Genomic DNA, 27,827 nt, shown 5'->3' with positions numbered 1-27,827 from the left:
CGCTGAGAAAGTTCTTGGGGAAAGTTGAGCTGAGCCAAGAGTGGGGCGGTGGCTGGGGAGGGCGGGAGGGCCCGGCCTGATTTCCCTTGCTGCTCCCCTTGTGGCCTGGTGAGTGGGAAGTGAAACCAAGGATAGGACCAGTGGAGGGACCTTCTAATTTATGGGAGGAGACGTGAGGGGTTCATGGGACCCCGGCAGGGGCAACTGACTGGGCAGTCACCAAAGCTGGAGGGGACAGAGGGCTGGGATCTCCAATCATGGGAAGGGAGAGATGGATGGAAGGAAATGAAGGGCTCTGGGTAGGGGAGACACAGCTGGACCCCAGAGGCTGTGATCGGGGAGGGAATTGGGGAGTGATGCCAGAGGGGCCGGGTCTCCGGGAGTAAAAGTGTGGCTTCTCTCTGCCTGGGGTTACCCCTGGCTCATCGGAGCAGGGAGCTGTCGGGGCTTGTTGGAGGGGGCTGTGGTCCTTGATCGTGAGTTGTAATCTGAAGGGGCGGGGCTGGACTCCTGGTTGATTAGGAAGCTCGGGCTTGAGAAGGAACTCTACAGTTAGTATTTGTGCCTTTCTCCATATCTTTGTGTCATAGTCTCTCTGTCTCTCTGTGTCTGTCTGTCTCTCTCTCTCTCTCTCTATCTCTCTCTCCCTCTCCAGCCCCACCCTTTCAGTCTCTCCGGGTGCACTGATAAGGTTGGAAAGTGGCATGGAGGGTTAAGTCCGGGAATCTGGGCTTCACAAGTAGCCACACGTCTCCCCCAGCCCCTGTTGCACATGGGGGTCTGCCCCATGCTGAGACAGAGGAAAAAGAGGTGTGGGAATTTAGAACACAGTGGCTCTTGCCCATTGCAATGCCACTCCTGGAAGTCCAACCTCCCTTCCTCCTGCCTGGGTTCATCCACCTGTGTCCTGTCTGATCCTCATTCCCACTGCATGGCTTCCCTTCCTGGCCCTGGGATAGGGCTCTTCATCCCCATCTGTGACACCCAGAGGGGCTCAGGAGGAAGCCAGGGTCCCGACCATAGTCTGACCTGACTGTCTTAATGAGCTGATTGGTCTGATCTCTCTTTTGCTGGCTGTTTCATTCATGAGCTGGGGCTTTTTCTCTCCTTCCCTTCTAAGTCCCTGAGGCTCAGGGACAACTGTAGGTGGGGAGCTGGGGGAATTGGAGATAAGACAGTGATAGAGCGGAGGGAGTAGTTGTGGGGCCACCTAGGACAGTCTGGGTGTAGACCGCATTCCCAGCCACTCCCCTTCCCTGAATCAGGTCTCAGCTGCAGCAGGAGAGAAGGTTCACTCTGCCTCTCTCCTTAGACTTCCCTTCTTCCCCCCTCATTTCCCTCCTAGACGCTGACAGAGACAAAAATCTGCTAACTCAGGGGGCAGACTCAACCAAGACTGCAAACAGGCCTGGGGAATGACCCCCCGATCTGCAACCGGCGCCTTCCGCGGCTGCACGGCTTTCTCCAGCTGTCTCTGCCCCTGTTCCTGGCCCTGGCTCCATCCCTCTCTCATCTCACCCTTCCCTGTGCCACATGGGCCCTCTGTCTCCTGCCAGGACGCTGCGGCTCTGGGGACCTCGGAGCCTAGGGGTGGCTCTGGGAGTCTTCATGACCATTGGCTTTGCACTCCAGCTCTTGGGAGGGCCCTTCCAGAGGAGGTAAGTTCCCACTTTGCCCCAGCTCCTTCTAGATGCCCCACACTTGCTCTTCCCCATCCCGCCTGGGGCTGGTGACTCTTAGGGACTCGGAAGCCTCCATGTCCTCTGTCCCTTCCACCCATTTGCTGCTGAGGGACAGGACACTCCCCCTGCATCTCTTCCCAGGCTACCAGGGCCACAGCTCCGACAGCCCTTGGCCCCATCTCTACGACCAGCCCTTCCGTCCTGCCCACCCCGGCAGCGACTGGTGTTCCTGAAGACGCATAAATCTGGGAGCAGCTCTGTGCTGAGCCTGCTTCACCGCTACGGGGACCGGCACGGGCTGCGCTTCGCCCTCCCTGCCCGCTACCAGTTTGGCTACCCAAGGCTCTTCCAGGCCTCAAGGGTAAAAGGCTACCGCCCCCAGACTGGAGGCACCCAGCTCCCCTTCCACATCCTCTGTCACCACATGAGGTTCAACCTGAAAGAGGTAAGGAGTGTCGCAGGGGTGGGAGGGACCAGCAAGAGATGGGCTCAGGCTGATACCACCAAGGGAGGGGGCCCAGACTTGAGGGCTCCCCAGGCATCATCTCACCCTAAAGTTGGACACGGGGGCCATAAAGGTGGGGCTCCCTGCCATCCTCTCTACAGGTGTCCCTTCCCCCGAAGTTTCTGGGAGCCCAAGTCCTCCTCTCTCCCTTCTCTCTCTGGCGCTTACTACAGTCTCTCTCTTTCACCAATGTATTTCCCTGGCATCAGTGCCCTGCCAATTCCGAGCCTCCAACTCTCCCTCCAGGTGCCCCTTACCCTTCTTTTTTTTTTTATTTCTTGGAAGACAGGGTCTTGCTCTGTCGCCCAGGCTGGAGTACAGGGGCACAATCATAGCTCTTGACTTCCCAGGCTCAAGGGATCCTCCCACCTCAGCCTCCTGAGTAGCTAGGGCTAAGGCATGTGCCACTACACATGGCTACTTTCTAATTTTTTTGTAGAGATGGGGTCTTGCTATGTTGCCCAGACTGATCTCAAACTCCTGGGCTTAAATAAATAAATAAATACTCCTGGGCTCAAGCCATCTGCTCACCTTGGCCTCCCAAAGGGTTGGGATTACAGAAGTGAGCTTGCCCAGCCTCTGTGTGTATATGTGTGTGTGTGTGAGAGAGAGAGAGAGAGAGAGAGAGAGAGACAGGGTCTCACTCTGTCATCCAGGCTAGAATGCAGTGGTGCAATTATAGCTCACCGCAACTTCAAACTCCTGGGCTCAAGCAATCCTTTTACCTCAGCCTCCCAACTAGCTGCGACTACAGGTGCACGCCACCACACCTGGCTAATTTTTTTTTATTTTTTGTAGAGATGGGGTCTCACTATGTTGCCCAGGCTGGCCTCAAACAATCCTCCCACCTCAGCCTCGCAAGTACCTAGGACAACACGTCCCTTCCCTTTCTTAGCCTCCCTTCCACTGTCACACCAGGGCCCCAGCTCCCCCACTGCCTTCTGACTTGTCTTCTTCAACCTCCTCACCATGTCTGCCACATTTTGAGGATCAGCTGTACGTTTAGCCCGGGGCTAAGCCCAGCACTTTGGGAAACCAACAGGGGCAGATCACGTGAGGTCAGCTGAGAATAGCTGGGTGGAAGCCCAATCCTGACCTCCAGGAACTTCTATTCTAATGGGGGAGAGAAGAACATACACATTCACATACTCAGACACACACAGGAAGCTGAGGGCTCCTATAGGAAGAAAATCAATGTGTAATTGAAACATACGGGGAAGAAACTAAACTGAATATTTACCAATGCTGAGTACTAATCTTCCCATCACCTTGCCAAGAAGGCATTTTAAGTGTCTCCATTACACATATGTGGAGTTCGAGTCTCAGGGAGGTGAAGACACTTTCACAGTTAGAAAATGGCACCCAGTAGCCACAGTGGCTCACACTTATAATCCCAGCACTTTAGGAGGCTGAGGCGGAGAATCACTTGAACCCAGCAGTTTGAGACCAGCCTGCCCAATATAGCGAGACCCCACCTGTACAAAAAATTTAAAACATCAGGCAGGTGTGGTAATGCATGCCTGTAGTCTCAGCTACTCAGGAGGCTGAAGCAGGAGGATTGCTTGAGCCCAGGAGTTGGAGGCTGCAGTGAGCTATGATTGTGCAACTGCACACCAACCTGGGTGACAAAGCAAGATCCTATTGCCAAAAACATAAAGATTAAGGCCAGGCATGGTGGCTCACGTCTGTGATCTTCACACTTTGGGAGACTGAGGCAGGAGAATCACTTGAGCCCAGGAGTTCAAAAGTAGCCTGGGCAACATAGCAGACTCCGTCTCTACAAAAAGATAAACATAAATAAAAATAGCTAAGGGCAGTGGTGCAAGCCTGAAGTCCCAGCTACTCAGGAGGCTGAAATGGGAGGACCACTTGAGCCAAGGGAGTCGACGCTGCAGTGAGCCAAGATCATGCCACTGTACACCAACCTGGTGGCAGAATAAGACCCTGTCTTGAAAGATGAATAAATAAATAGGCTGGGCACGGTGGCTCACACCCGTAATCCCAGCACTTTGGTAGACCAAAGTGGGCAGATCACCTGAGGTCAGAAGTTCGAGACCAGCCTGGCCAACATGGTGAACCCTGTCTCTATTAAAAATGCAAAAATTTGCCAGGTATGGTGGTGCATGCCTGTAATCCAAGCTACTTGGGAGGCTGAAGCAGGAGAATTGCTTGAACCTGGGAGGTAGAGGTTTCAGTGAGCTGAGATCGTGCCACTGTGCTCCAGCCTGGGCAACAGAGTGGGACTCCGTTTCACAAAAGAAAAAAAAAAAAAAAAAGGAAAGAAAGATAAATAAATAAATAAAATTGAAAATGAAAGTGGCAGAGCTGGAAGTTGAGCCCAGGTCCATGCACTCCAAAGTCAAGGCTCCAGCTGGAAGTTGAGCCCAGGTCCACGCACTCCAAAGTGGCTTGTGCGTGCGTTTGTATCTGGAATGGTGAGAAGAGTATTCACCAAAGAGGTGAGGCTTTCTGGAGAGGGGGGTTTATTTTACTTTATTATTTAATTTTGATGTTATTTATTTATTTATTTTGAGACAGAGTCTTGCTCTTTTCCCCGGGCTGGAGTGCAGCGGTGCCACCTCAGCTCACTGCAACCTGTGCCTCCCGGGTTCAAGCAATTCTCGTGCCTCCCAAGTAGCTGGGACTACAGGCACCTGCCACCACGCCTGGCTAATTTTTGTACTTTTAGTAGGGATGGAGTTTCACCATGTTGACCAGGCTGGTCTCAAACTCCTAACCTCAAATGATCCGCCCGCCTCGGCCTCCCAAAGTGCTAGGATTCCAGGTGTGAGCCACTGTGCCCAGCCGAGAGTAGGGGGTTTTAAAGGAAAAGGTGGATGTGGCTTGTGGTAAGGACAGCATGAGGCATTCTTAGAGGGAGCAAAACACCAGCAAGGACATGGTGGGGTAAATGTGTGTATGTGCATATAAAAGGGAGAACGTCTGTACTGGGGTGGAAGTTCTGCAGGGTCTGCAAAGTCACCCTTGTTGAAGCTGGAGCTGGAGACACCAGCTGAGGACATGGGCATGCTCTAATGGGCAGCGAAAGGCCACTGGCAGGAGTGAGGCAATGACAGTGACCTTTGAGGTAGGTTTCTCCAGAGGCTAGGATGATGGCCTTCATTGACACCACCATTCACTGAATATCTACCATGTTCCAGACACTTGCACATTCTTCCAGGTAAGTGTTACCCAGTTACTCCGATTTCTAGATGGAGGAATGATGGCTCTGAAACCTTCGATAACCCTCCCAAAGTCACAGAATTAGTAAATGGCAGAGTGGGATTTTATTCCAGGTCCAGATGCCAAAGACTGTTTTCTTCACTTTCCCCTCTGCCTTCAAAGAGACCTGCAGGGCCAGGCATGGTGGCGCATGCCTGTGATCCGAGTGCTTTTTCATGCTAAGGTGGGAGGATTACTTCAGCCCAGGAGTTCGAGGCCAATCTGGGCAACATAGCAAGACCCCATCCCTACAAAAAAAATTAAGAATTAACAGGGTATGTTGGTGTGTGCCTGTAGTCCCAGCTACTCAGGAGGCTGAGTTTGGGGAATCCCTTGAGCCCAGGAGTTTTCAAGGCTGCAGTGAGCTATGATATGCCGCCTAGGTGACAGAGCAAGAAAACACTGTCTCTTAAAAAATAATAAGAGGCTGGGCGTGGTGGCTCACGCCTGTAATCCCAGAACTTTGGGAGGCCGAGGAGGGCGGTTCACGACGACAGGAGATCGAGACCATCCTGGTCAACACAGTGAAACCCCGTCTCTACTAAACAAAATACAAAAAATTAGCCGGGCATGGTGGCAGGTGCCTGTAGTCCCAGCTACTCAGGAGGCTGAGGCAGGAGAATGGCGTGAACCCGGGAGGCGGAGCTTGCAGTGAGCCAAGATCGCTCCACTGCACTCCAGCTTGGGCGACAGAGTGAGACGCCGTCTCAAAAAAGTAAGAAGAATAAGAATAAGAAGAAAATAAACACTGAAAAGTTTTATTTGAAAAATACTAATTTCGGGCCGGGCGTGGTGGCTCAAGCCTGTAATCCCAGCACTTTGGGAGGCCGAGACGGGCGGATCACGAGGTCAGAAGATCGAGACCATCCTGGCTAACACGGTGAAACCCCGTCTCTACTAAAAAATACAAAAAACTAGCCGGGCGAGGTGGCGGGCGCCTGTAGTCCCAGCTACTCGGGAGGCTGAGGCAGGAGAATGGCGTAAACCCGGGAGGCGGAGCTTGCAGTGAGCCGAGATCGCGCCACTGCACTCCAGCCTGGGTGACAGAGCCAGACTCCGTCTCAAAAAAAAAAAAAAAAAAAAGAAAAATACTAATTTCCTGTCCCCCCCCCCAAAAAAAAAAGAGCGTTCACAGGCTGCTATTCAGGTGTGCCATATTTGCAGAGCCGATTGAGGAACACCATGACAGAAGTCAGATTCAATGATGGAAGTCATTTTTGGAGGCAGAAACCCTTTAAGGAGATCAGGAGCTAGGCTCTGACCTGCATCAGCCTGCAGGGCCATGTTAGGGTGTGGTGCAGCCTGATTTCCACCTTCCTTCTCGCAGAATGGTGGAATCACATGTCCCAGCCCTCAGGGCAGCATCCTACCAGGCAGCGGTGGCTTCCCAGTGCCCCGGCCCAGGGTGTCTTTTGTTCTCTGGGATGCCCAGGAGTCCCTGAAGTGCTTTACCCCTCAGTGATTCTGGGCCTGGCCTGCCCACCTGCTGCCTATGCCTGAGATGGCATTATAGTTGCCCCTTTGCTGCCAGTGATGCCTCTCCCAGGCACTCAACAGGTTTTTGCTGGAGAAATGAGTACAAAGGTTGGTTTCTAGAGGTTTTACTGACTAAGGCAGACAGAAATGCCCGAGGAAATTAATGTTCTCCAGGAGTTTCCCATCCTCCAGGTTTCCTTCCCTCCCTTCTTTCTCTTTTTTCTTTTTCTTTTTTTCCCTTCCTTTCCCTCCCCTCCCCTCCCCTTAAAAATTAGTGCCTGGCTAATTTTTAAGTTCTGGGATACATGTGCAGAATATGCAAGTTTGTTACATAGGTATACATGTGCCATGGTGGTTTGCTGCACCTATCAACCCATCATCTAGGTTTTAAGCCCTGCATGCATTAGGCATCCATCCTAATGCTCTCTCTTCCTTTGCCCCGCCCCCCGATCCCCTGACAAGCCCCTCCCCTCCCCTTCCCCTCCCTTTACTCCCCTCCCCTTCCCCTTTACTCCCCTCCCCTTCCCCTCCCTTTACTCCCCTCCCCTTCCCCTTTACTCCCCTCCCCTTCCCCTCCCTTTACTCCCCTCCCCTCCCCTCCTCTTCCCTTCCCTCCTTCCCCCTCTTGCTCTGGCTCTCTTTCTTTCTTTTTTTTGAGACAGAGTCTCACTTTGTTGCCCAGGCTGGAGTGCAGTGGCGCGATCTCGGCTCACTGCAACCTCTGCCACCCAGCTTCAAGCAATTCTCCTACCTCAGCCTCCCGAGTAGCTGGGATTACAGGCACCTGCCACCGTGCCCAGCTAATTTTTTGTAGTTTTAGTAGAGACGGGGATTTCACCATCTTGGCCAGGCTGGTCTTGAACTCTTGACCTTGTGATCCACTTGCCTCAGCCTCCCAAACTGCTGGGATTACAGGTGTGAGTCACTGCACCCGGCCCCTTTCTTTCAAGGCAGAGTCTTGCTATGTTGTTCAGGCTTGTCTTGAACTCCTGAACTCAAGCAATCCGACCACCTCAGCCTCTTAAGTAGCTGGGACTACAGGTGTGTGCCAGGATACCCTGCTAATTTATTTTTATTTTACTTTAAGTTCTGGGATATATGTGCAGAGCACATAGGTTTGTTACATAGGTACACATGTGCCAAGGTGGTTTGCTGCACTGATCAACCCGTCATCTAGGTTTTAAGCCCTGCATGCATTAGGTATTCGTCTGAATGCTCTCCTTCCCCTTGCTCTCCACCCCGACAGGCCCCAGTTTGTGTTGTTCCCCTCCCTCTGTCCATGTGTTCTCACTGTTCAACTCCCACTTACTTACGAGTGAGAACACGTGGTGTTTGGTTTTCTGTTCCTGTGTTAGTTTGCTGGAGTAGGTTAGTTTGCTGAGCACCATGATGGCTTCCAGCTTCATCCATGCACCTGCAAATGACATTATCTCATTCTTTTTTATGGCTGGATAGTATTCCATGGTGTATATGTGCCACATTTTCTTTATCCAGTCTATCATTGATTGCCCTGCTAATTTTTTTAGTTTTATTTTTGTAGAGGCAAGGTCTCGCTATGTTGTCCAGGCTGGCCTCGGCAACATAGCAATGCTCAAGCCATACTCCTGCCTCAGCCTCCCGAGTAGCTGCATCGACAGGCACACAAAACATGCCTGGCTCCATCCTCCAGGTTTCTTCGTATGTTTTATCTCATGTATCTTTCATAATCACTTGGGAAAGTATGATTATCCTCATTTTGCAGGTAAGCAAATTGAGTCTCAGGGATGTTAAGTAACTTGCCACGCAACAAGTGATGGAAGCTGGGGATTCCTAGCAGAGCTGGGAGAAGGAGGTTTGAGGAGGCCGGGTCAGTGGACACATGGCTTGTGCATACTTATGCATACCTTCTCCCCAGCCCAATTCTCTCTCTTCTGTCTTCCCTCCTCTGCAGGTACTTCAAGTCATGCCTTCTGACAGCTTCTTTTTTTCCATTGTCCGAGACCCAGCGGCTCTGGCTCGCTCTGCCTTCTCTTATTATAAATCCACCTCATCAGCCTTCCGCAAGTCACCATCCTTGGCTGCCTTCCTGGCCAATCCTCGAGCCTTCTACAGGCCTGGGGCCCGTGGGGACCACTACGCTCGCAACTTACTATGGTTTGACTTTGGCCTGCCCTTTCCCCCAGAGAAGAGGGCCAAGAGAGGGAATCTTCATCCCCCCAGAGACCCCGACCCCCAACAGCTTCAGGTCTTGCCTTCTGGTGCTGGCCCTCGAGCCCAAACCCTCAATCCCAATGCCCTCATCCATCCTGTTTCCACTGTTGCTGATCATCGCAGCCAGATATCAAGCCCTGCCTCTTTCGATTTGGGGTCTTCATCCTTCATCCAGTGGGGTCTGGCCTGGCTGGACTCTGTCTTTGACCTGGTCATGGTGGCTGAGTACTTCGATGAGTCATTGGTTCTGCTGGCAGATGCCCTGTGCTGGGGTCTAGATGACGTGGTGGGCTTCATGCACAATGCCCAGGCTGGACGTAAGCAAGACCTCAGCACTTTCAGCAACACTGGACTGACTGCAGAGGACCAACAGCTGACTGCACGGGCCCGAGCCTGGAACAACCTGGACTGGGCTCTCTACGTCCACTTCAACCGCAGTCTCTGGGCACGGATAGAGAAATACGGCCAGCGCCGGCTGCAGACAGCTGTAGCCGAGCTCCGGGCTCGCCGAGAGGCCCTAGCCAAACATTGTCTGGCAGGGGGTGAGGCTTCTGACCCCAAATACATCACTGATCACCGGTTCCGCCCCTTCCAGTTTGGGTCAGCTAAGGTTTTGGGCTATATACTTCGGAGTGGATTGAGCCCTCAGGACCAAGAGGAGTGTGAGCGCTTGGCTACCCCTGAGCTCCAGTATAAGGACAAGCTGGATGCCAAGCAGTTCCCCCCTACCGTCTCACTGCCTCTCAAGACTTCAAGGCCACTCTCCCCATAGACATCAGACTACAGATTTAGGTGGAAGAGCAGCCACGTTTGAAGGGCACATGTGATGAGTGGGGAGCAGCAAGATGCCACTTCTGCATCTCCCAGAGGGATGAGTCTTTGTCCTGATGCAAGCGTCCTCTTTGCTGGGCTCCCAACAGTGCTTTCCTTCTTCACCCTCTACTCATTTTGTTCTTTCTTCCCCATTTTTCTTTTTTTTTTAATTTTTTTTTGAGATAGAGTCTCGCTCTGTCCCCCAGGCTGGAGTGCAGTGGCATGATCTCGGCTCACCGAAACCTCTGCCTTACGGGTTCAAGCGATTCTCCTGCCTCAGCATCCAGAGTAGCTAGGATTACAGACGTGTGCCACCATACCTGGCTAATGTTTTTTTTGTTTTGTTTTTTTGAGACAGAGTCTCGCTCTGTTGCCTGGCTGGAGTGCAATGGCACCATCTTGACTTACTGCAACCTCCGCCTCCCAGGTTCAAGTGATTCTCCTGCCTCAGCCTCCTAAGTAGCTGGGACTACAGGTGTGCACCACCATGCCCGGCTAATTTTTTAATTTTTTTTTTTTTTTTTTTTTTTTTTTTTTTGAGACGGAGTCTCACTCTGCCGCCCAGGCTGGAGTGCAGTGGCCGGATCTCAGCTCACTGCAAGCTCCGCCTCCCGGGTTCACGCCATTCTCCGGCCTCAGCCTCCCAAGTAGCTGGGACTACAGGCACCCGCCACCTCGCCCGGCTAGTTTTTTTTTGTATTTCTTAGTAGAGACGGGGTTTCACCGTGTTAGCCAGGATGGTCTCGATCTCCTGACCTCGTGATCCACCTGTCTCGGCCTCCCAAAGTGCTGGGATTACAGGCTTGAGCCACCGCGCCCGGCCATTTTTTAATTTTTAGTAGAGATGGGGTTTCACCATGCTGGCCAGGCTGGTCTCGAACTCCTGACCTTGTGATCCGTCCGCCTCAGCCTCCCAAAGTGCTGGGATTACAGGCGTGAGCCACCGCACCCGGCCTAATTTTTATATTTTTAGTAGAGACAGGGTTTCAACATGTTGGTCAGGCTGGTCTTGAACTCCTCACCTCAGATGATCCACACGCCTCTGCCTCCCAAAGTTCTGCCATTATAGGCGTGAGCCACTACGCCTGGCTTCCCCTTCCCCTTTCTTGCCCCAAGGCAGATCCACATCACCAAAGCTCCCTAGGTGGGCAAAAGATGGAGTGAGCCACAGAAAGTTTGAGGCGTGGTGAGTTGGAATGATACATCCATTTCTCTATGAAATATTTGCTACTAGACTGTTCATTTCTCTCTGAAATATTTGTTGAATGAATAAATAATTTGAAACTTCTACTTGATTTATGGAGGATGGAAAGGGGAGGGATGGAGAATCTTCCTGGAAGAAGTGGGGTTGGAAGGTTTATTTATTTATTTATTTATTTATTTATTTATTCATTTTTTGAGACAAGATCTCACTCTGTCATCCAGGCTGCACCAGTGTCCCAATCATAGCTCACTTCAGCCTCAAACTTCTGGGCTCAAAGGATCCTCCTGCCTAGGCCTTCTAAGTAGCTGGGAGTACAGGCGCGCGCCACCGCACCCGGACAATTTATTTAAAGTTTTTGCAGAGAGGAGGTCTTGCTATGTTGGCCAGGGAGGTCTTGAACTCCAGGCCTCAAGCAATCCTCCCGCCTCGGCCTCCCACAGTGCTGGGATTACTGCCGTGAGCCAACACGCCTGGCCGACAGGGTTCTTACATTTCTTTTCCAAGACGCCTGGCCGCAGCCCCGGCCTGCATTCTCTCAGCCTCAGAGCAGCGGGACCCCGCCCCCTCCTCCACGGTCCGGGCACCCGCAGATTCCGGGGCCACGGCGGCCACGCCCCCTCCCTTCCGCTTCCGGTTTCTCTCCAGTCATTCGGCTCAGTACCCCGGTTCCGGCGCCGCCGGGTCTCGGTTCCGGATTTGTTGCCCGGGTGCCGGGACCGGGCCGGTCTCTCGGGCCGCCCCAGCCGCGCGCAGCAGCCCGAGGTGTCGGGACCCTCTGGACCTACCCTAGAGGGCCCCGCTGGGGGTCGGCCTCCGGTCCGGGCTCCCGGTCGCGCCGTCCTCGCCGCCCCATGGAGTCCCAGTGCGACTATTCGATGTACTTCCCGGCCGTGCCGCTGCCGCCGCGCGCGGAGCTGGCAGGGGACCCGGGCCGGTACCGGGCGCTGCCCCGGCGCAACCATCTGTACTTGGGGGAGACTGTCCGGTTTCTGCTGGTGTTGCGCTGCCGGGGCGGTGCGGGGTCCGGCGCCGGGGGCAGCCCGGGCTTGGGCTCCAGAGGAGCCTGGGCAGAACTGGCAACCGCCCTGGCCGCCCTGGCCTCGGTCAGCGCCGGAGGCGGGATGCCGGGTGGCGGCGGTGCCGGCGACCAGGATTCGGAGCCCCCAGGGGGAGGGGATCCTGGGGGTGGGGGTTTGTTCCGAGGCTGCAGCCCCCTTCTCACCCACGGCCCGGGCCCTGCTACCTCAGGGGGAGCGACCACGGTGAGGAGCTTTGGGGGACCCGGCACAGGGCGGAGGGGGTTTGCTGGGGGCGTAAAGCAGGAGGCAGATGACCTGCTGGTCTTAAAGGGAAAGGCTGCAGGCTGCCTCTGACTTGCTCCTGACCTCTTCATCCCTTTCCCAACCCCAGCTGCCTGTGGAGGAACCGATTGTTTCCACAGATGAGGTCATCTTCCCACTCACCGTTTCACTGGATAGACTGCCCCCAGGGACACCTAAGGCCAAGGTAAGATGAGCAAGGAGTGGAGCTGTTGTCCTAATTAAGACACCTTTTCCGGGCTCAGCCATCTGTCTTTCCTCTTGACAGATTGTAGTGACTGTGTGGAAGCGGGAGGTTGAGGCACCAGAGGTCAGAGATCAAGGCTACCTGCGATTGCTGCAGACCCGATCTCCTGGGGAGACATTCCGGGGCGAGCAGAGCGCTTTCAAGGCCCAAGGTGGGCAGGACGACGAAGAGGCGAAGGGCTAGAGTCTCTCGGAATTGAGGGAGAGAGGGGAGGGGTCACACTGGAAAGTGGCTAATGGGCTCTGAGAAGAGGAAGGTGAGAATTCTGGGTTGGAGGTGAGGTCAGCCCCCAGACCATCACTTCTTGCCCCCAACCCCTCCCGCAGTGAGCACGCTGCTGACTCTGCTGCCCCCTCCGGTTCTGAGATGCCGGCAGTTCACTGTGGCTGGAAAACACTTGACCGTGCTCAAGGGTAAGCAGGTCTGCCAGCTCCAGCCTCGGGGAGCAGCAAGGGAACTGATTGGATGCAGTTCCTCTGGGCAGGCTGGTGGGGTCCGGTTTTTTCTGGGTAAAGGTGGGGCCTGAGGGGTCCAGCTATTCTGAGCCAAGCTGGTCCTCTCCCACAGTGCTGAACAGCTCCTCTCAGGAGGAAATCTCCATCTGGGATATCCGAATCCTCCCCAACTTCAACGCCAGTTATCTACCTGTCATGCCCGATGGCTCTGTGCTGCTGGTGGACAATGTCTGGTGAGGTCCTGGGAGGGGCGAGGCTGTGAAGTGGTGGGGATGGCTTCAGGGACTGAGCTCTGGCATGGGGAGACCATGCCTTGTTCTCTTTTCTGAGCTAGTCACCAGTCTGGGGAAGTCTCCATGGGCTCCTTCTGCCGCCTACCTGGGACCTCTGGCTGCTTCCCCTGCCCACTGAATGCCCTGGAGGAACACAACTTCCTGTTTCAGCTGCGAGGGGGTGAGCAGCCCCCTCCAGGGGCCAAGGAGGTGAGCATAAGGGGCTGGTGTGTTCAAAGAAAAGTGATAAGGCAGTGGGAGGGAAAGACCATGCAGCTGACTCAAGATGGGAGGGGCACTCTTAATACCTGCCCCAACCCCCTTTGTCCCTCCCGCAGGGCCTGGAAGTTCCCCTGATTGCTGTGGTTCAGTGGTCCACCCCAAAGCTGCCCTTCACTCAGAGCATCTACACCCACTACCGGTGAGTGTGGATCCCGGAGGAACTGTGGCATTCGCCTTTGTGGCTTAACACACACAGCCAGCATCCCTCTCTCACCACTCCTAGCCTGCCCAGTGTCCGCCTGGACCGCCCGTGTTTCGTGATGACCGCTTCTTGTGAGTCCCCTGTTCGGACCTACGAGCGATTCACTGTCACCTACACTTTGCTCAACAATCTCCAAGACTTCCTTGCTGTGAGGCTCGTGTGGACCCCAGAGCATGCACAGGCTGGTAGGTCAGCTGCCAGGTGGGGATCTGATCCCCAGGGAGGAGAAAAGAAAGGAAAAAGTCAGGAAGGCTGGACAGTGATAACAGCCAAACTTGGTGCCAGCCCCACCACAGGAGGTGACTTGTGGCAGGTGGCTTCCGCCCTGTACCTGGGTCATCTCCCCAGTGTCCTAGATGGAGAGTTTAGAGAGGCAGTGGGGCAGAGTGACTTTCAGGGCATAGACACTGGAGCTGCACTTGCTGGTGTGAACTCTACTTCTCTCTTTTGCTAGCTGTGTGACCTTGAATAAGTTACTTAACCTCTCTGGGCCTCAGAGTCCTCACCTCTAAAATACAGCAACTCATATCTCATGGGGTTGTCATGCAGATACTGAGTTAATATACATGACATGCCTTGCACACAGTAAGTATTAGCCGTTGTTATCTACAACATGCACAAAAGATAACGTTTGCTCAGTTTACTCCACAGAGTGGCTTTGAGAATCAGATGTGCTGGCGAAGGCCCTGTGGGAATGAGGAACGCTGTAGTGTTTGCTGGTCCCTGTTTCTGCCCCCAGGAAAGCAGCTGTGTGAGGAGGAGCGCCGGGCCATGCAGGCTGCCCTTGACTCCATCGTCTGCCACACGCCTCTCAACAACCTCGGCTTTTCCCGGAAGGGCAGCGCTCTCACGTTCAGTGTGGCCTTCCAGGCTCTGAGGACGGGACTTTTCGAGGTGGGCTGGGGAGGGTCTGAGCTGAGTGCTGAGTGATGCAGAATGCTGGGGTGGATGGAGGCAGGACCCTTAGATTTTAGGGATGAAATAAAAAGCTGGGCAGAGGGAATGTGGGATTTAGATTTGACATCAGTCTGTCACATGGGGAAGACCATTTGGAAGGAGGCCTGGGCCCTGGAAGCCGAGCTGGCATGCTGACCTGCGTCTCCCCCCAGCTAAGCCAGCACATGAAACTGAAGCTGCAGTTCACCGCCAGCGTGTCCCACCCTCCACCCGAGGCCCGGCCTCTCTCCCGCAAGAGCAGCCCCAGCAGCCCTGCTGTCCGGGACTTGGTGGAGAGGCATCAGGCTAGCCTGGGCCGCTCCCAGTCCTTCTCCCACCAGCAGCCTTCCCGAAGCCACCTCATGAGGTACAGAACCAGGGGGCGTGGCATGGGATGGGGTAGAGGCTGGGAGCAGGGAGGGTGCCGGGTCTGACCAGCGCCCACAGCCTCTGCCTTCCCCCAGGTCGGGCAGTGTGATGGAGCGCAGGGCCATCACGCCCCCTGTGGCCTCTCCTGTTGGCCGCCCCCTCTACCTGCCCCCGGACAAGGCTGTGTTGTCTCTGGACAAGATTGCCAAGCGCGAGTGCAAGGTCTTGGTGGTGGAACCCGTCAAGTAGCATCGTGCCAGCTCTGTTCCCTCTTACACTCCAGAGACCCAATGCCCCCAGAGGGGATCCCTGCTCCCGGGCTGTGCCTCCCCTGGGATGCCTCCCAGACGGGGGTGAAGAGGCCTGGCAGAGCTGCCTGTCTGTGTCTGCTGATCAGGGACGGGGGAAAAGCTGTGAAGTGGGCGGGCATGGCTGGGACTAAGCCACCAGTATTCCCCGAGTTCCTGTGGGGGGGGCTGGCCCCACCCCTAGGCCAGGGCAAGGGTTTCCAGAGCTCCCTTGCCCCCCGCCCTTTACCCTGGTTCTAAGTTTACAAAGTATCTTCCTCATTCCCTTTGAGTTCTTTCCCACCTCTGACATTCCCTCCCTCCCTCCTGCAGGGCTGAGATTAGAGGGTGGTGATGGCTAAGGGCCCCTGACAGTGACCGTCCTGTCTCAGGGGTTGGGGACAGGGCCAGGCAGGTGGCCTCCTGCCCCTCATGTTTACTTTTGCAGCCTGAAGCACTTTAAGTTGTTGTGGTTTTTTTTTTTTTTTTTTTGGTCTGTTCCTGTAACTTATTCTCCAACTATTGCTTCCAACTGAAATAAGACTATTAAATGCCTGTTCAGGAGGGAGAAGGATGACTAGTTTGTGTACTGATGGGAAGAGCAGAAGTCGCCAGGGCTCAGAGTGACTCCCTTCCCCTCCAGCTTTTTCTATTTCCCAGTTTTATAGCACACAGAGGCACCCCTGCCACACCCAACTTGGGCTAAAGTGCATGACTTTCTCCCCAGAAGGTGGAAGACAGACATGGGGTGTAACCATTCCCACACTAAACACACATGTCCCTGGGCTAGAGAACATCAGGCTCATGTTTATTAGGGAGGGAGAGAGGGAGCACAAAGGGAGGTCTCCTTGCCCTTGTTCTCCTTAACACAGCTCACAGTCTCCAAGCTTCGGCCCATCCAGGTAGGGGTGGGAGGTGGGCGAGCAGAAGGCCCTAGTTCTAGCAGCAAGCCAAGACTGACGGCTGTGCCTGCCTCATCACAGAGGCCCAGGACCCAATCCGCTTCTCCGACCCTCGCCCTCCGGCAGGCTCAGACATCAATGGGCTCCCGACCTCGGTTCTGCCGCTTCACCACAAACACCCTCTGTCCTGACACCGTCACCAGCAGCGTGTGTTCTCCAAAGACCACTGGAGGAGAGACACACCTTCCCCCGCCCCAGGAGAGGGAAGGGAGCACAGAGTTAGTGGGTGCAACAGACTCCATGGGGCGGGGCCACACGCACATTGGCTGGGATCAAAGCCAAAGAAATTCTATCGTTCCAGGCTCAGAGATTTGAAGATGAGTGGCCTCTGCTACATCTCCTTTCTCTTGCCTTCTCATTCACAATTCTAATACAGGGGAGTCCCAAAGGGAGGAAAGTGGCCAGACCAGAGACCCCAGGAGGAGATGGTGGGAGGCTGGGAGGAAGAAGAGAAGCCTCTGGAAGCGGCCCTTCCTCCCAGTACTACCACCAAGGGCAGGGACAGGGGCTCACCAGACAGGCGCTTGAAGGGCACATTCATGCCGTGGTGCAGCCGGAAACCGCAGGCCGTGCTGACCAGCTCAGAGATGGCACTGGCTGCTTGCTCGTCATTCTCCAGGTCCCCAGATGACTGCATGCAGACGGAGGAGGGAGGGGGCGGGGATTACGGCACAGGCTCGGGACGGAATTCCAGGCACAGTCCCCTTGGCTCTCACATTTAGACCATCTCCCCCTTGGCTTGCCAGTACCCTTGGGTCACCCAGCTTTGGAAAAAACCTGAAATCTCCCCCTATGTTGTCACCCTCCAGATGCCATCCTGTTTCCCGTAATACTGGACTTTCCCGGATGAGCAGCAACTTATCCATCTCTCTTTTTTTTTTTTTTCTTTTTTTTTTTTTGAGACGGAATCTCGTTCTGTCACCGACGCTGGAGTGCAGTGGTGCAATCTTGGCCTCTCGGGTTCAAGTGATTCTCCTGCCTTAGCCTCCCAAGTAGCTGAGATTACAGGTATATACCAGCATCACCACACCTGGCTAATTTTTTATATTTTTAGTAGAGACGAGGTTTTACCATATTAATCAGCTGGTCTCAAACTCTTGACCTCAAATGATCTGCCCGCCTCAGCCTTCCAAAATGCTGGGATTACAGACGTAAGCCACCGTGCTTGGCCATCCATGTCTTTATTGACCATGCTTTTCTAACCCCGTGAAACTGGATTTCTCCCATGTCCCTGCCTATTTGATAAAACCACATTCTCCGAAATGAATGCCTGCCCACCACTGACCTGTTAATGGCTCCATCTTTTTCTCAATCTTCACACTTGCTGCCCTGTTTGCACAATCTCCAACATAAACATTCCGTTTGTCCTTGAATCCCTCCCTCTGTTGACCCCTAGAGTAAGTGATGGGACAGTGGCTTAGGGTTCCTCTTTTCTGGTGACTGTCTCAACTTCCTCTTCCCTCTTCCTTGATATGGGCCTCCACTAGATTTAGTTCCTTTTGCTGAGCTAGCAATATATATTAACTGCTATTTTACATCAAACTCAATGTCTAAAGTTGGGCCATCAAATTTCACCTTATCCTTATCCACCTCCTTTCCAGTCTACTTCCTTTTTTGATTTGTTTGTTTGTGTTTTGAGACGGAGTCTCACTCTATCGCCCAGGCTGGAGTGCAGTGGTGCACTCTTGGCTCGCTGCAACCTCTGCCTCCTGGGTTCAAGCAATTCTCCTGCATCAACCTCCCAAGTAGCTGGGATTACAGGCATGTGCCTCCATGCCAGGCTAGTTTTTTGTATTTTCAGTAAAGATGGGGTTTCACCATGCTGGCTAGGCTGGTCTCAAACTCCTGACCTCAAGTGATCCACCCACCTCAGCAGCCTCCCAAAGTGCTGGGATTATAGGTGTGAGCCACCACACAGGAACATGTTTCTTTTTTTTTTTTTTTTTTTTTTTGAGACGGAGTCTCGCTCTGCTGCCCAGGCTGGAGTGCAGTGGCCGGATCTCAGCTCACTGCAAGCTCCGCCTCCCGGGTTCACGCCATTCTCCTGCCTCAGCCTCCCGAGTAGTTGGGACTACAGGCGCCCACCACCTCGCCCGGCTAGTTTTTTGTATTTTTAGTAGAGACGGGGTTTCACCGGGTTAGCCAGGATGGTCTCGATCCCCTGACTTCGTGATCCGCCCGTCTCGGCCTCCCAAAGTGCTGGGATTACAGGCTTGAGCCACCGCGCGCGGCCTTAAGGAACATGTTTCTTAAGGCATCATCACTCTTCCAGGCTTTAGAGTTCTAGCTAGAGAAGTATTTCTTTTATTACCTATTTCTAGTCATTAGCAAGATATACTGATTCCTCCTTTAAAATATCTTCTCCCAGCCAAGCACAGTAGCTCATACCTATAATCCCAGCACTTTGGGAGGCCAAGGCAGGAGGACTGATGGAGGCCAGGACTTCGAGACCAACCTGGGCAACATAGCAAGACCCCTGTCCCTATAAATTTTTTTTTTTTTAATGGCTGGGCGTGGTGGTGCTTGCCTATAGTTCTAGTTACTTGGGATGCTGAGGTGGGAGGATCGCTTGGGCCCAGGAGTTCAAGACTGCAATGAGATGTGATCACACTACTGCACTTCAGCCTGAGTGACAGCAAGACTCTGTCCTAAAAAAAAAAAAAAAAAAAGGGCCGGGCGCGGTGGCTCATGCCTGTAATCCCAGCACTTTGGGAGGCTGAGGTGGGCAGATCACAAGGTCAGGAGTTCGAGACCAGCCTGGCCAACATGGCAAAACCCCATCTCTACTAAAAATACAAAAATTAGCCGGGTGTGGTGGCATACGCCTGTAATCCTAGCTACTCAGGAGGCTTAGGCGGGAGAATCGCTTGAACCTGGGAGGCGGAGGTTGCCCTGAGCTGAGATCATGCCACTGCACTCCAGCCTGGGCCACAGAGCGAGACTCTGTCTCAAAAAACAACAAAAACAAAAACAAAACTCTTCTCTCCTTGCTCCTTCTTACTGCCACTTGCCCAGTCTCATCTCTTTTTTTTTTTTTTTTTTTTTGAGACGGAGTCTTGCTCTGTCACCCAGGCTGGAGTGCAGTGGTGCAATCTTGGCTAACTGCAACCTCCGCCTTTCTGGTTCACGCCATTCTCCCGCCTCAGCCTCCCGAGTAGCTGGCGCCCACCACCACGCCTGGCCAATTTTGTTTTTGTATTTTTAACAGAGACAGGGTTTCACCGTGTTGGCCAGGATGGTCTAGCTCTCCTGACCTCGTGATCCACTCGCCTTGGCCTCCCAAAATGCTGGGATTACTAAAGACCTGAGCCACCTATGCCTGGCCCAGTCTAATCTCTTAATGATGCCTCCTTCTGCCCATCTTCACATCACTAACAACAATATTGCTCAACCACCTCACTGGGTCTTGTTTCTGTTTAAAAAACCTTTCAAGCTGTATTACCTCCAAGAAGAATAAGTTCAAGTGTGTTAACCTGGCCTTGAAGATCCTTCACAATCAGATCCTCCCTGACCATATCTTCCTCTTCCCTCAAATCTTCCCAAATCTTTTCAGCACAGACTTACCATCAGTTTAGAAAGGTCAGTGCCACACACCTGCAAATATGTCCACCTCCCCACTGTAAATACTCTCCTTTAAGCTGGGCTGAATTCCTACCTCCAGGGAAGTTAGTTACCTTGTCATAACATGTTGAATTTTTAATATCCTGGATTCCTTCAATAGTCTTTTACCACCTGTATTGTTTTCAACACTTAACCTTAAGCTTTGTCTCTAGCTAAATCAAAAACATCTAGAGACCTAACACTATACAGTACTATGGAACAAAATACAAATGACTCTTTAAGAAATATCAAATAAAGGCCAGGGATGTTGGCTCACGCCTGTAATCCCAGCACTTTGGGAGGCTGAGGCAGGTGGATCACCTGAGGTCAGGAGTTTGAGACCAGCCTGGCTAACACGGTGAAACCCCGTTTCTACTAAAAATACAAAAAATTAGCCGAGCGTGGTGGCACATGCCTGTAATCCCAGCTACTCTGGAGGCTGAGGCAGGACAATCGCTTGAACCCCGGAGGCGGAGGTTGCAGTGAGCGGAGATCGCACCACTGCACTCCAGCTTGGGCAACAAGAATGAAACTCAGTTTCAAAAAGTGTAAATAAATAAATAAATAAATAAACCGCAACCGTTAGGAGACTAAGATTCCACAGACTGATTACTGAAAGTAATTGCAAAAACTGCAAATACTTTTGTACCAACCTAATAGATGCCAGACCGCAAACCAGGTAAAAGTCGAGAAAAGAAGGGCCAATATTAGAAGGGGTTACCGGGCTGTGTGCACTAAGGGACCCCCTCCCTTTTCCAGAACGCACCGCCAGCACTGCACCTTCACTCAGTACCAGGTAGCCGAGCTGGTCTGGGATTCGCTCCAGCCCCTGGGTCAGTGCAGAAGTCTAGTGGGTAAAGATGCAAGTAGTGAGAAGCATGCTAGAGGGATGGATGGCCCCTGATACCCTTCACCTACAAACCCAAGTCTCTTGATTGGCGATGGCCCCAGGTTTTCTCATTCCCCAGCCAGGTCCTTTCCCGGCTCCCTTCCCCCTACATGGTCCTCAATACTGATCTTCCCGAGCCTCCATCTGCCCCCACTCTCGGCCCCCGGGCTCCCCTGGCCTTCCACGCTCCACCTATGCTACTCCGAGGGGACTTCGCTGCCCCACTGGCCCCTGCCCCCAGACCCTCTCTCCACCTCCCCGCCCCTGACCTGCAGACTACCCGCAGCCCCAGAACACCCTCCCACAGACCCCTCCCCAGCATTCCCGTCGCCATCCCTCCCATCTCCATCCCGTCTTCCTCCCCGAGCGGATAGGAGGTGAGGGTGGAGCGCAGACCCACGAGGGGGAAACCACACAGATTGGGGAGCAGAGACGCGGAACCCCCGGCGGGTCCTCCCGCGCATGCGTCCTCACTCACCATCGCAGTCTTCGGTGCTGGTGGAGCTCCCTACCAGATAGGTAGCTTCCGGCTTCAGGCCCCGGTCACGTGCTCGCACCCGGCGCGCTCCTCCTTCTGCTTGCTTCCCTACCCTTTAGCCGCGCCTCTAGCATGAGGATTGGATCGTGGCCACGTCGTCAGACCCAACCAGCCAGTGCGAAGCGCTCCTTCCCGGAGGCGCACGTTGATTGGTGATATCCCCTCTTTAACACCCATCTCTCCGCCTCTCAGTCAGTGCCTGAGCGAGAGGAGGCGGGAGTGCTTCCGCGGAGGGGACGGTGTGGGAGGGCCAGGAGTGGGACAGGGTTGACCGTGTGGCTCCGCGCGCGCTTTCTAGAGTCTGGGTTCCGCCTGAACCAGGATGCCCGCCAGTGTGACCTCCCAAACGAATGCCTTCCCAGGTTTAAGACTGGACCCAAAAAACGTGATAATAAAAGGAAATAACGTGCAATGCATGTAAAAAGCTATTCAAGGCTGGGCGCCCAACCTTCAAATGCTACTTTTATGCCTACTCAAGACCGCTCTTTGTTGAAGACAAGAATTTGTTCCCTTGGCCGGGCGCGGTGGCTCACAACTGTAATCCCAGAACTTTGGGAGGCCGAGGCGGGCGGATCACGAGGTCAGAAGATGGAAACCATCCTGGCTAACACAGTGAAACCCTGTCCCTACTAAAAAATACAAAAAATTAGCTAGGCGTGGTGGCGGGCGCCTGTAGTTCCAGCTATTCGGGAGGCTGAGGCAGGAGAATGGCGCGAACCTGGGAGGTGGAGCTTGCAGTGAGTCGAGATGACGCCACTGCACTCCAGCCTGGGAGACAGCGAGACTACATCTCAAAAAAAAAAAAAAAAAAAAAAAAAAAGATTTTGTTCCCAAAGTGGTTTTTTGTCTTCAGATTCAGTCTGGGACAATGTGATGGTGAATAGAATCACCAGCTAGCCAATGCAGATACAATACTGAATATTCTCTGCAGGAAAAAATTAGAAACAGTACCTTGGAATGATACACACACACACACATACATACATACATACATACATACATCACACAATGTAAACATTGGAAATTTTTGTTTTAAATAATTTCTAGACCTGTTGCCGTATTAATGTGGTGGAGGCAGTGTTAGTGAGTAATATGAAGAGTGATTCTAGAAGCCTGGGCAACATAGCAAGACCCCATCTCTAAAAATTTAAAAATTAACCAGGCATGATACCGCACATGTAGTCCCAGCTACCGGGGAGGCTGAGGTGGGAGAATTGCTTGAGCCCAGGAGTTTGAAGCTGCAGTGAGCCATGATCATGCTACTGCACTCCAGACTGGGTAAAAGAGCAAGATTGTCTCAAAAACAAACCAAAAAAATCTGAATATAGTAACAATTGTTGAAGTCTGGGTGTCTTTTAAGACTTGTTAGAAACAACAATCAAGGCTGGGCATGGTAGCTCACACCTGTAATCCCAGCAGTTTGGGAGACCAAGGCGGGTGGATCACCTGAGGTCAGGAGTTCAAGACCTGCCTGGCCAACATGGTGAAACCTCATCACTACAAAAAATACAAAAAAAAAAAAAAAAAAATCGGCAGGTGCAGTGGTACATGCCTGTAATCCCAGCTACTGGGGAGGCTGAGGCAGGAGAATCCTTGAACCCAGGAGGCGGAGGTTGCAATGAGCCAAAATTGTGCCATTGCACTCTGACCTGGGCAACAAGAATGAAACTCCGTCTCAAAAAAAAAAAAAAGATTTTGATGTAATAAATTATGGTGGCAGTATTCTTTTTTTTGTTTGTTTGTTTTGTTTTTTGAGGCGGAGTTTCACTCTTGTTGCCCAGGCTGGAGTGCAATGGCACGATCTCGGCTCACCGCAACCTCCGCCTCCCAGGTTCAAGCAATTCTCCTGCCTCAGCCTCCCTAGTAGCTGGGATTATAGGCATGTGCCACCAGGCCCAGCTAATTTTCTATTTTTAGTAGAGACGGGGTTTCCCATGTTGGTCAGGCTGGTCTCGAACTCCCGACCTCAGGTGATCCACCCGCCTCGGCCTCCCAAAGTGCTGGGATTACAGGCGTGAGCCACTGTGCCCAGCCAGTGGCAGTATTCTTGATATTTAACCATCTTTATCGCTTCTCGACCTTCTGGCTAAGATCAAGTGATATTTAACTATCTTTGTGTTTCTGGAATAAAATCTACTGGAACAAACTATACTACCCATTTGTTGTACTGCTTTATTTAGAATTTTAAAAATCCATTATGATAAATGAGATTGGGCTATAGTTTCTTTTTGGTATATTATTTATCTGCTTTTGGTAGATAGAGCAGGTTGCCAGAAAAAAATGAATCAGAGTTCCCTATCTTTTTTATCTATGATCTGCAAATCAAACCGGTTAGACCAACTCACACTCCTCTAGCAATGTGTCAGAGTTCCCGGTTATCTCCAGCTCCATTAACACTTGGTATTACGACACTTTTTTTTTTTTTTTTTTTGAGACAGAGTCTCGTTCTGTTGCCCAGACTGGAGTGCAGTGGCGCAATCTCGGCTCACTGCAACCTCCGCCTCCCGGGTTCAAGCAATTCTGCCTCAGCCTCCTGAGTAGCTGGGACTACAGGAGCGCACCACCACACCCAGCTAATTTTTATATTTTTAGTAGAGACAGGTTTCACCATGTTGGCTAGGATAGTCTCGATCTCTTGACCTCGTGATTTGCCCACGTCAGCCACCCAAAGTGTTGGGATTACAGGTATGAGCCACCACACCTAGCCAGTATTGCCACACTTTTAGATATGTGATGGCTTCTCATTGTGGTTTTTATTTGCATTTACCTAAATATTAATGAGGTTGATCACATTTTCAGACAGGTTTGTCTTTTGGGATATCATATTTTGTGAAGTATCAGTTCAACTTTTTTTTTTTTTTTGAGATGGAGTCTCGCTATGTTGCTCAGGCTGTAGTGCAGTGGTGCACTCTCAGCTCACTGCAACCTCCGCCTCTCGGGTTCAAGCAATTCTCCTGCCTCAGCCTCCCAAGTAGCTGGGATTACAGGGGCATGTCGCCATCCCGGCTATTTTTTTTGTATTTTTAGTAGAGATGGGGTTTCATCGTGTTAGCCAGGATGATCTTGATCTCCTAACCTCATGATCCGCCCGCCTCGGCCTCCCAAAGTGCTGGGATTACAGGCGTGAGCCACTGCACCCAGCCCTTTTTTTTTTTTTTTTTTTTTTTAAAGAAAGGATCTTGCTCCGTTGCACAGGCTTGAGTCCAGTGGTGTGATCATGGCTCACTGCAGCCTTGAACTCCCGGGCTGGAGCAATCCTCTCACCTTAGCCTCCTGAGAAGCTGGGACTACAGACGTGCACCACCCCACCTGGCTAATTTTTTTATTTCTTGTAGAAACAGGTTCTCTCCATGTTGCCCAGGTTGGTCTCGAACTCCTGGGCTCAAGTGATCCGCCTGCCTCGGCCTCCCAAAGTGTTGGGATTATAGGTGTGAGCTGCCATGTCCAGTGTGACAAATGGCTTTACCTTTTTGAATGCCATTATGGACACATAGATTTTTATTGATTTGATGTAGCTCAATCAGTACAATCATTGTTTTCTCTAATATTCAAATGTTCACAATTTTTGCTGAGTTGGCTTGTGTCCTTTTTGACGTAACTCTGGCATTAGAAAGCTTCTCAGACTTGGCTGGGCATGGTGGTTCACTCCTGTAATTCTAGCACTTTTGGAGGCCGAGGCAGGTGGATCACGAGGCCAGGAGTTCAAGACCAGCCTGGCAAGATGGAGAAACCCCCATCTCTACTAAAAATACAAAAAATTAGCCGGGTGTGGTTGTGGGCACCTGTAATCCCAGCTACTTGGGAGGCTATGGCACAGAATTGCCTGAACCTGGGAGGCGGAGGTTTTAGTGAGCCGAGATCGTGCCACTGCACTCCAGCCTGGGCAACAGAGCGAGACTCCGTCTCAAAAAAAAAAAAAGAAGCTTCTCAGGCTCACTTTGTACCTATTTATGCCCCAAACTTGGAATTTGTTGATTCTCTGAGGATTTGTGAGGAATTGGAAATGCATATCTGGGGATTGTGAGTGCCCATTTTTATGGGATAACATAGTTTCTAGGCCACTCTGCAGGCAGAAGCTGTAGATAGATAAAAGATGGAGGCCGGGTGCGGTGGCTCACACCTGTAATCCAGCATTTTGGGAGGCCAAAGCGGGCAGATCGCTTTGGCTCAGGAGTTTGAGACCAGCCTGGCCAACGTGGCCAAACCCTGTCTCTAATAAAAATTCAAAACATCGCTGCATGTGGAGGCAGGCACCTGTAATCCCAGCTACTCAGGAGGCTGAGGCAGGAGAATCACTTGAACCTGGGAGACAGAGGTTGCAGTAAGCCAGGATTGCACCACTGAACTCCAGCCCGGACGACAGAGCAAGACTCAGTCTCAAAAAAAAAGAAAGCAATTATAAAACTACAGAATGAAGTTAAAGATAACTTTAGGTCCGGGCACGGTGGCTCACGCCTGTAATCCCAGCACTTTGGAAGACCGAGGTAGGCGGATCATGAGGTCAGGCATTCCAGACCAGCCTGGTCAACATGTTGAAACCCCATCTCTACTGAAAAGACAAAAATTAGCCGGGCGTGGTGGCATGTGCCTGTAATCCCAGGTACTCAGGAGGCTTAGGAGAATCACTTGAATCTGGGAGGCAGAGGTTGCAGTGAATGGAGATCATGACACTGCACTCCAGCCTGGGCAGCAGAACGTGACTCCTTCTCAATCAATCAATCAATCAATCAATAAAAAGATAACTTTATTGGTGACTAGGGTTGTGTCAAAAGAATTCAAAAGCCAACTTGAAGAGGCTTCCACTGGACAAAAAAGAAAAAACAATATTTTGAAATCAATCAGTACAATAACTGCAGTGAATTGAAACATAACAAACATGCCTAAATCCACGAATTTATTTTTAAATTTTTGTTTGTTATTGTTTGTTATAGAGATGAGGTCTCGCTATGTTGCCCAGGCTGGTCTTGAACTTCTGGTCTCAAGTGATCTGTCTGCCTCAACCTTGCACAGTGCTGGAATTTCAAGTGTGACCTGCACTGCCCGGCCACTGAGATCTTAAAATTAGACTTTTATTTCCTTGAACATAGTAAGCGTTACAATCTGTGTCTGATAATTCCAACATCTGGAGCCCTTGTGTGTCTGTGTGTGTATGTGTGTGTACATGTTTCTGTAGTCTGTTGTTTCTATTGTTCTGGCTGCCCTGCTTTATTACATGCCTTGTGATATTTGATTGTTTTCTGGACATTTTATTTGAAAAAATACTTTTATGTATACTGTAAGACCTAAGGCACTATTATCTTACTCTAAACAGTTTCCGCTATTAGATATCTAAGGTACTTAACAGTTCAGACACATAGTTTGAAGTTCTGTGGCCACACAGAAAAATTCCTGGGAGTACAGTCCACCCCAACAAACAGAGTAAAATTCTTCAGTTTTCAACCCAGTATAGCAACTGTTACATAGCGTCTTCCATTTGGTGAATGGTAAGCTCCAACTCCCATTGCTCTAATGCATGAAGCCACCAAAAATACATCTCTGCCTTTCAGTGAATGCCCATGGATTAGAGTCTTGACAAACAGCAGAAGATGCTTCTCTAAAGTTTACCTTCCCAGTTGCTGAAGGACTTTCACCCATGTTCACTCTATCTCTCTCTTTCTTTTTTTTTTTTTTTTTGACACAGCGTCTCACCTTGTTACCCAGGCTAGAATGCAGTGTCACAATCTCAGCTCAGTGCAGCCTTGACCTTCCGGGTTCAAGAGATCCTCCTGCCTCAGCCCCCCAAGTAGCTGGGACTACAGGTGCATGCCACCACACCTGGCTGGTTTTTTGTTTGTTTGTTTGTTTGTTTTTAAAGATGGGGTCGGGCGCGGTGACTCAAGCCTATAATCCCAGCACTTTGGGAGGCCGAGATGGGCGGATCACGAGGTCAGGAGATCGAGACCATCCTGGCTAACACGGTGAAACCCCGTCTCTACTAAAAATTACAAAAAACTAGCCGGGCGAGGTGGCAGGCGCCTGTAGTCCCAGCTACTCGGGAGGCTGAGGCAGGAGAATGACGTAAACCCGGGAGGCGGAGCTTGCAGTGAGCTGAGATCCAGCCACTGCACCCCAGCCTGGGCGGCAGAGTGAGACTCCGTCTCAAAAAAAAAAAAAAAGATGGGGTCTCACTATGTTACCCAGGCTGGTGTGAAACTCCTGGGCTCAAGTGATCTTCCCACCTCGGCCTCCCACCTGCTGGGATCATAGGCATGAGCCACTGCACCCAGCCCACTCTACTCTTGAGAATGACAAAAGCCAAGCTTTATGTCTCTGCTGTCTTTACTCACAAATATCCCTGGTTTAGAATCAACTCTAAGCCATCTATTTGAGCTCCAATC

At 52.0% G+C, this 27,827-nt stretch overlaps 3 protein-coding genes across 11 annotated transcripts; 2 read left to right on the top strand and 1 right to left on the bottom strand.

The window, feature by feature from the left end:
• Positions 1 to 36: 36 nt before the first annotated feature.
• On the top strand, positions 37 to 11,176 carry GAL3ST4 (galactose-3-O-sulfotransferase 4). Of its 2 annotated transcripts, XM_074034532.1 has the most exons (4): positions 37 to 108; positions 1,346 to 1,658; positions 1,824 to 2,127; positions 8,816 to 11,176. In XM_074034532.1, exons 2-4 carry the CDS (start codon positions 1,534 to 1,536, stop codon positions 9,845 to 9,847), a joined length of 1,461 nt encoding a protein of 486 aa, XP_073890633.1. In that variant the 5' UTR covers positions 37 to 108; positions 1,346 to 1,533; the 3' UTR covers positions 9,848 to 11,176. The 2 variants fall into 2 exon arrangements, with proteins under 2 accessions (XP_073890633.1, XP_073890634.1); XM_074034533.1 differs by lacking the exons at positions 37 to 108; positions 1,346 to 1,658; positions 1,824 to 2,127 and adding an exon at positions 6,023 to 6,124.
• A 542-nt stretch (positions 11,177 to 11,718) lies between these two features.
• Positions 11,719 to 16,032, top strand: TRAPPC14 (trafficking protein particle complex subunit 14). 6 transcript variants are annotated; one of them, XR_012432239.1, is made up of 11 exons: positions 11,719 to 12,354; positions 12,503 to 12,598; positions 12,680 to 12,809; positions 12,985 to 13,071; positions 13,226 to 13,346; positions 13,448 to 13,595; positions 13,724 to 13,806; positions 13,891 to 14,054; positions 14,521 to 14,763; positions 14,979 to 15,172; positions 15,270 to 16,032. XR_012432239.1 is itself a non-coding variant. In XM_074034530.1 (11 exons), the coding sequence occupies exons 5-11, from the start codon at positions 13,316 to 13,318 to the stop codon at positions 15,421 to 15,423; spliced, it is 933 nt and encodes a 310-aa protein (XP_073890631.1). In that variant the 5' UTR covers positions 11,719 to 11,854; positions 12,503 to 12,598; positions 12,680 to 12,809; positions 12,985 to 13,071; positions 13,226 to 13,315; the 3' UTR covers positions 15,424 to 16,032. The 6 variants fall into 6 exon arrangements, 4 of the variants coding, with proteins under 4 accessions (XP_073890631.1, XP_005549266.1, XP_073890630.1 ...); XR_012432238.1 differs by having other exon boundaries at positions 14,509 to 14,763; XM_074034530.1 differs by having other exon boundaries at positions 11,719 to 11,854; positions 13,444 to 13,595; positions 14,609 to 14,763.
• Positions 16,033 to 16,248: 216 nt separating this feature from the next.
• On the bottom strand, positions 16,249 to 21,467 carry LAMTOR4 (late endosomal/lysosomal adaptor, MAPK and MTOR activator 4). Of its 3 annotated transcripts, none has more exons than XM_045389522.2 (4): positions 21,391 to 21,467; positions 20,790 to 20,870; positions 16,937 to 17,054; positions 16,249 to 16,606 (listed from the first exon to the last, which is right to left on the bottom strand). In XM_045389522.2, the coding sequence occupies exons 1-4, from the start codon at positions 21,391 to 21,393 to the stop codon at positions 16,560 to 16,562; spliced, it is 249 nt and encodes an 82-aa protein (XP_045245457.2). In that variant the 5' UTR covers positions 21,394 to 21,467; the 3' UTR covers positions 16,249 to 16,559. The 3 variants fall into 3 exon arrangements, with proteins under 3 accessions (XP_045245457.2, XP_045245456.1, XP_045245458.1); XM_045389521.2 differs by having other exon boundaries at positions 16,249 to 16,589; XM_045389523.2 differs by lacking the exon at positions 20,790 to 20,870 and having other exon boundaries at positions 16,249 to 16,589.
• Between the last annotated feature and the right edge of the window lie 6,360 nt (positions 21,468 to 27,827).

The sequence above is a fragment of the Macaca fascicularis genome, chromosome 3 (assembly GCF_037993035.2).
Source record: "Macaca fascicularis isolate 582-1 chromosome 3, T2T-MFA8v1.1".
NCBI classification, from domain to species: domain Eukaryota; kingdom Metazoa; phylum Chordata; class Mammalia; order Primates; family Cercopithecidae; genus Macaca; species Macaca fascicularis.
This window is presented reverse-complemented; position numbering and strand designations above follow the sequence as displayed.

What these genes read in the sequence shown, in the direction of transcription:
- TRAPPC14 (XM_005549209.4), top strand. Translation starts at nt 11,944, where the DNA reads ATGGAGTCCCAGTGCGACTATTCGATGTACTTCCCGGCCGTGCCGCTG. An exon ending in GAGCGCTTTCAAGGCCCAAG is followed by an intron (nt 12,810 to 12,984) that starts GTGGGCAGGACG and finishes CCCCTCCCGCAG; the next exon opens with TGAGCACGCTGCTGACTCTG. An exon ending in CCCCTCCAGGGGCCAAGGAG is followed by an intron (nt 13,596 to 13,723) that starts GTGAGCATAAGG and finishes TCCCTCCCGCAG; the next exon opens with GGCCTGGAAGTTCCCCTGAT.
- GAL3ST4 (XM_074034532.1), top strand. Translation starts at nt 1,534, where the DNA reads ATGGGCCCTCTGTCTCCTGCCAGGACGCTGCGGCTCTGGGGACCTCGG. An exon ending in GGAGGGCCCTTCCAGAGGAG is followed by an intron (nt 1,659 to 1,823) that starts GTAAGTTCCCAC and finishes ATCTCTTCCCAG; the next exon opens with GCTACCAGGGCCACAGCTCC. An exon ending in TGAGGTTCAACCTGAAAGAG is followed by an intron (nt 2,128 to 8,815) that starts GTAAGGAGTGTC and finishes CCTCCTCTGCAG; the next exon opens with GTACTTCAAGTCATGCCTTC.
- LAMTOR4 (XM_045389521.2), bottom strand. An exon ending in GTGAAGGTGCAGTGCTGGCG is followed by an intron (nt 17,055 to 20,789) that starts GTGCGTTCTGGA and finishes GTCTGCATGCAG; the next exon opens with TCATCTGGGGACCTGGAGAA. An exon ending in GCCCTTCAAGCGCCTGTCTG is followed by an intron (nt 16,590 to 16,936) that starts GTGAGCCCCTGT and finishes TCTCTCCTCCAG; the next exon opens with TGGTCTTTGGAGAACACACG.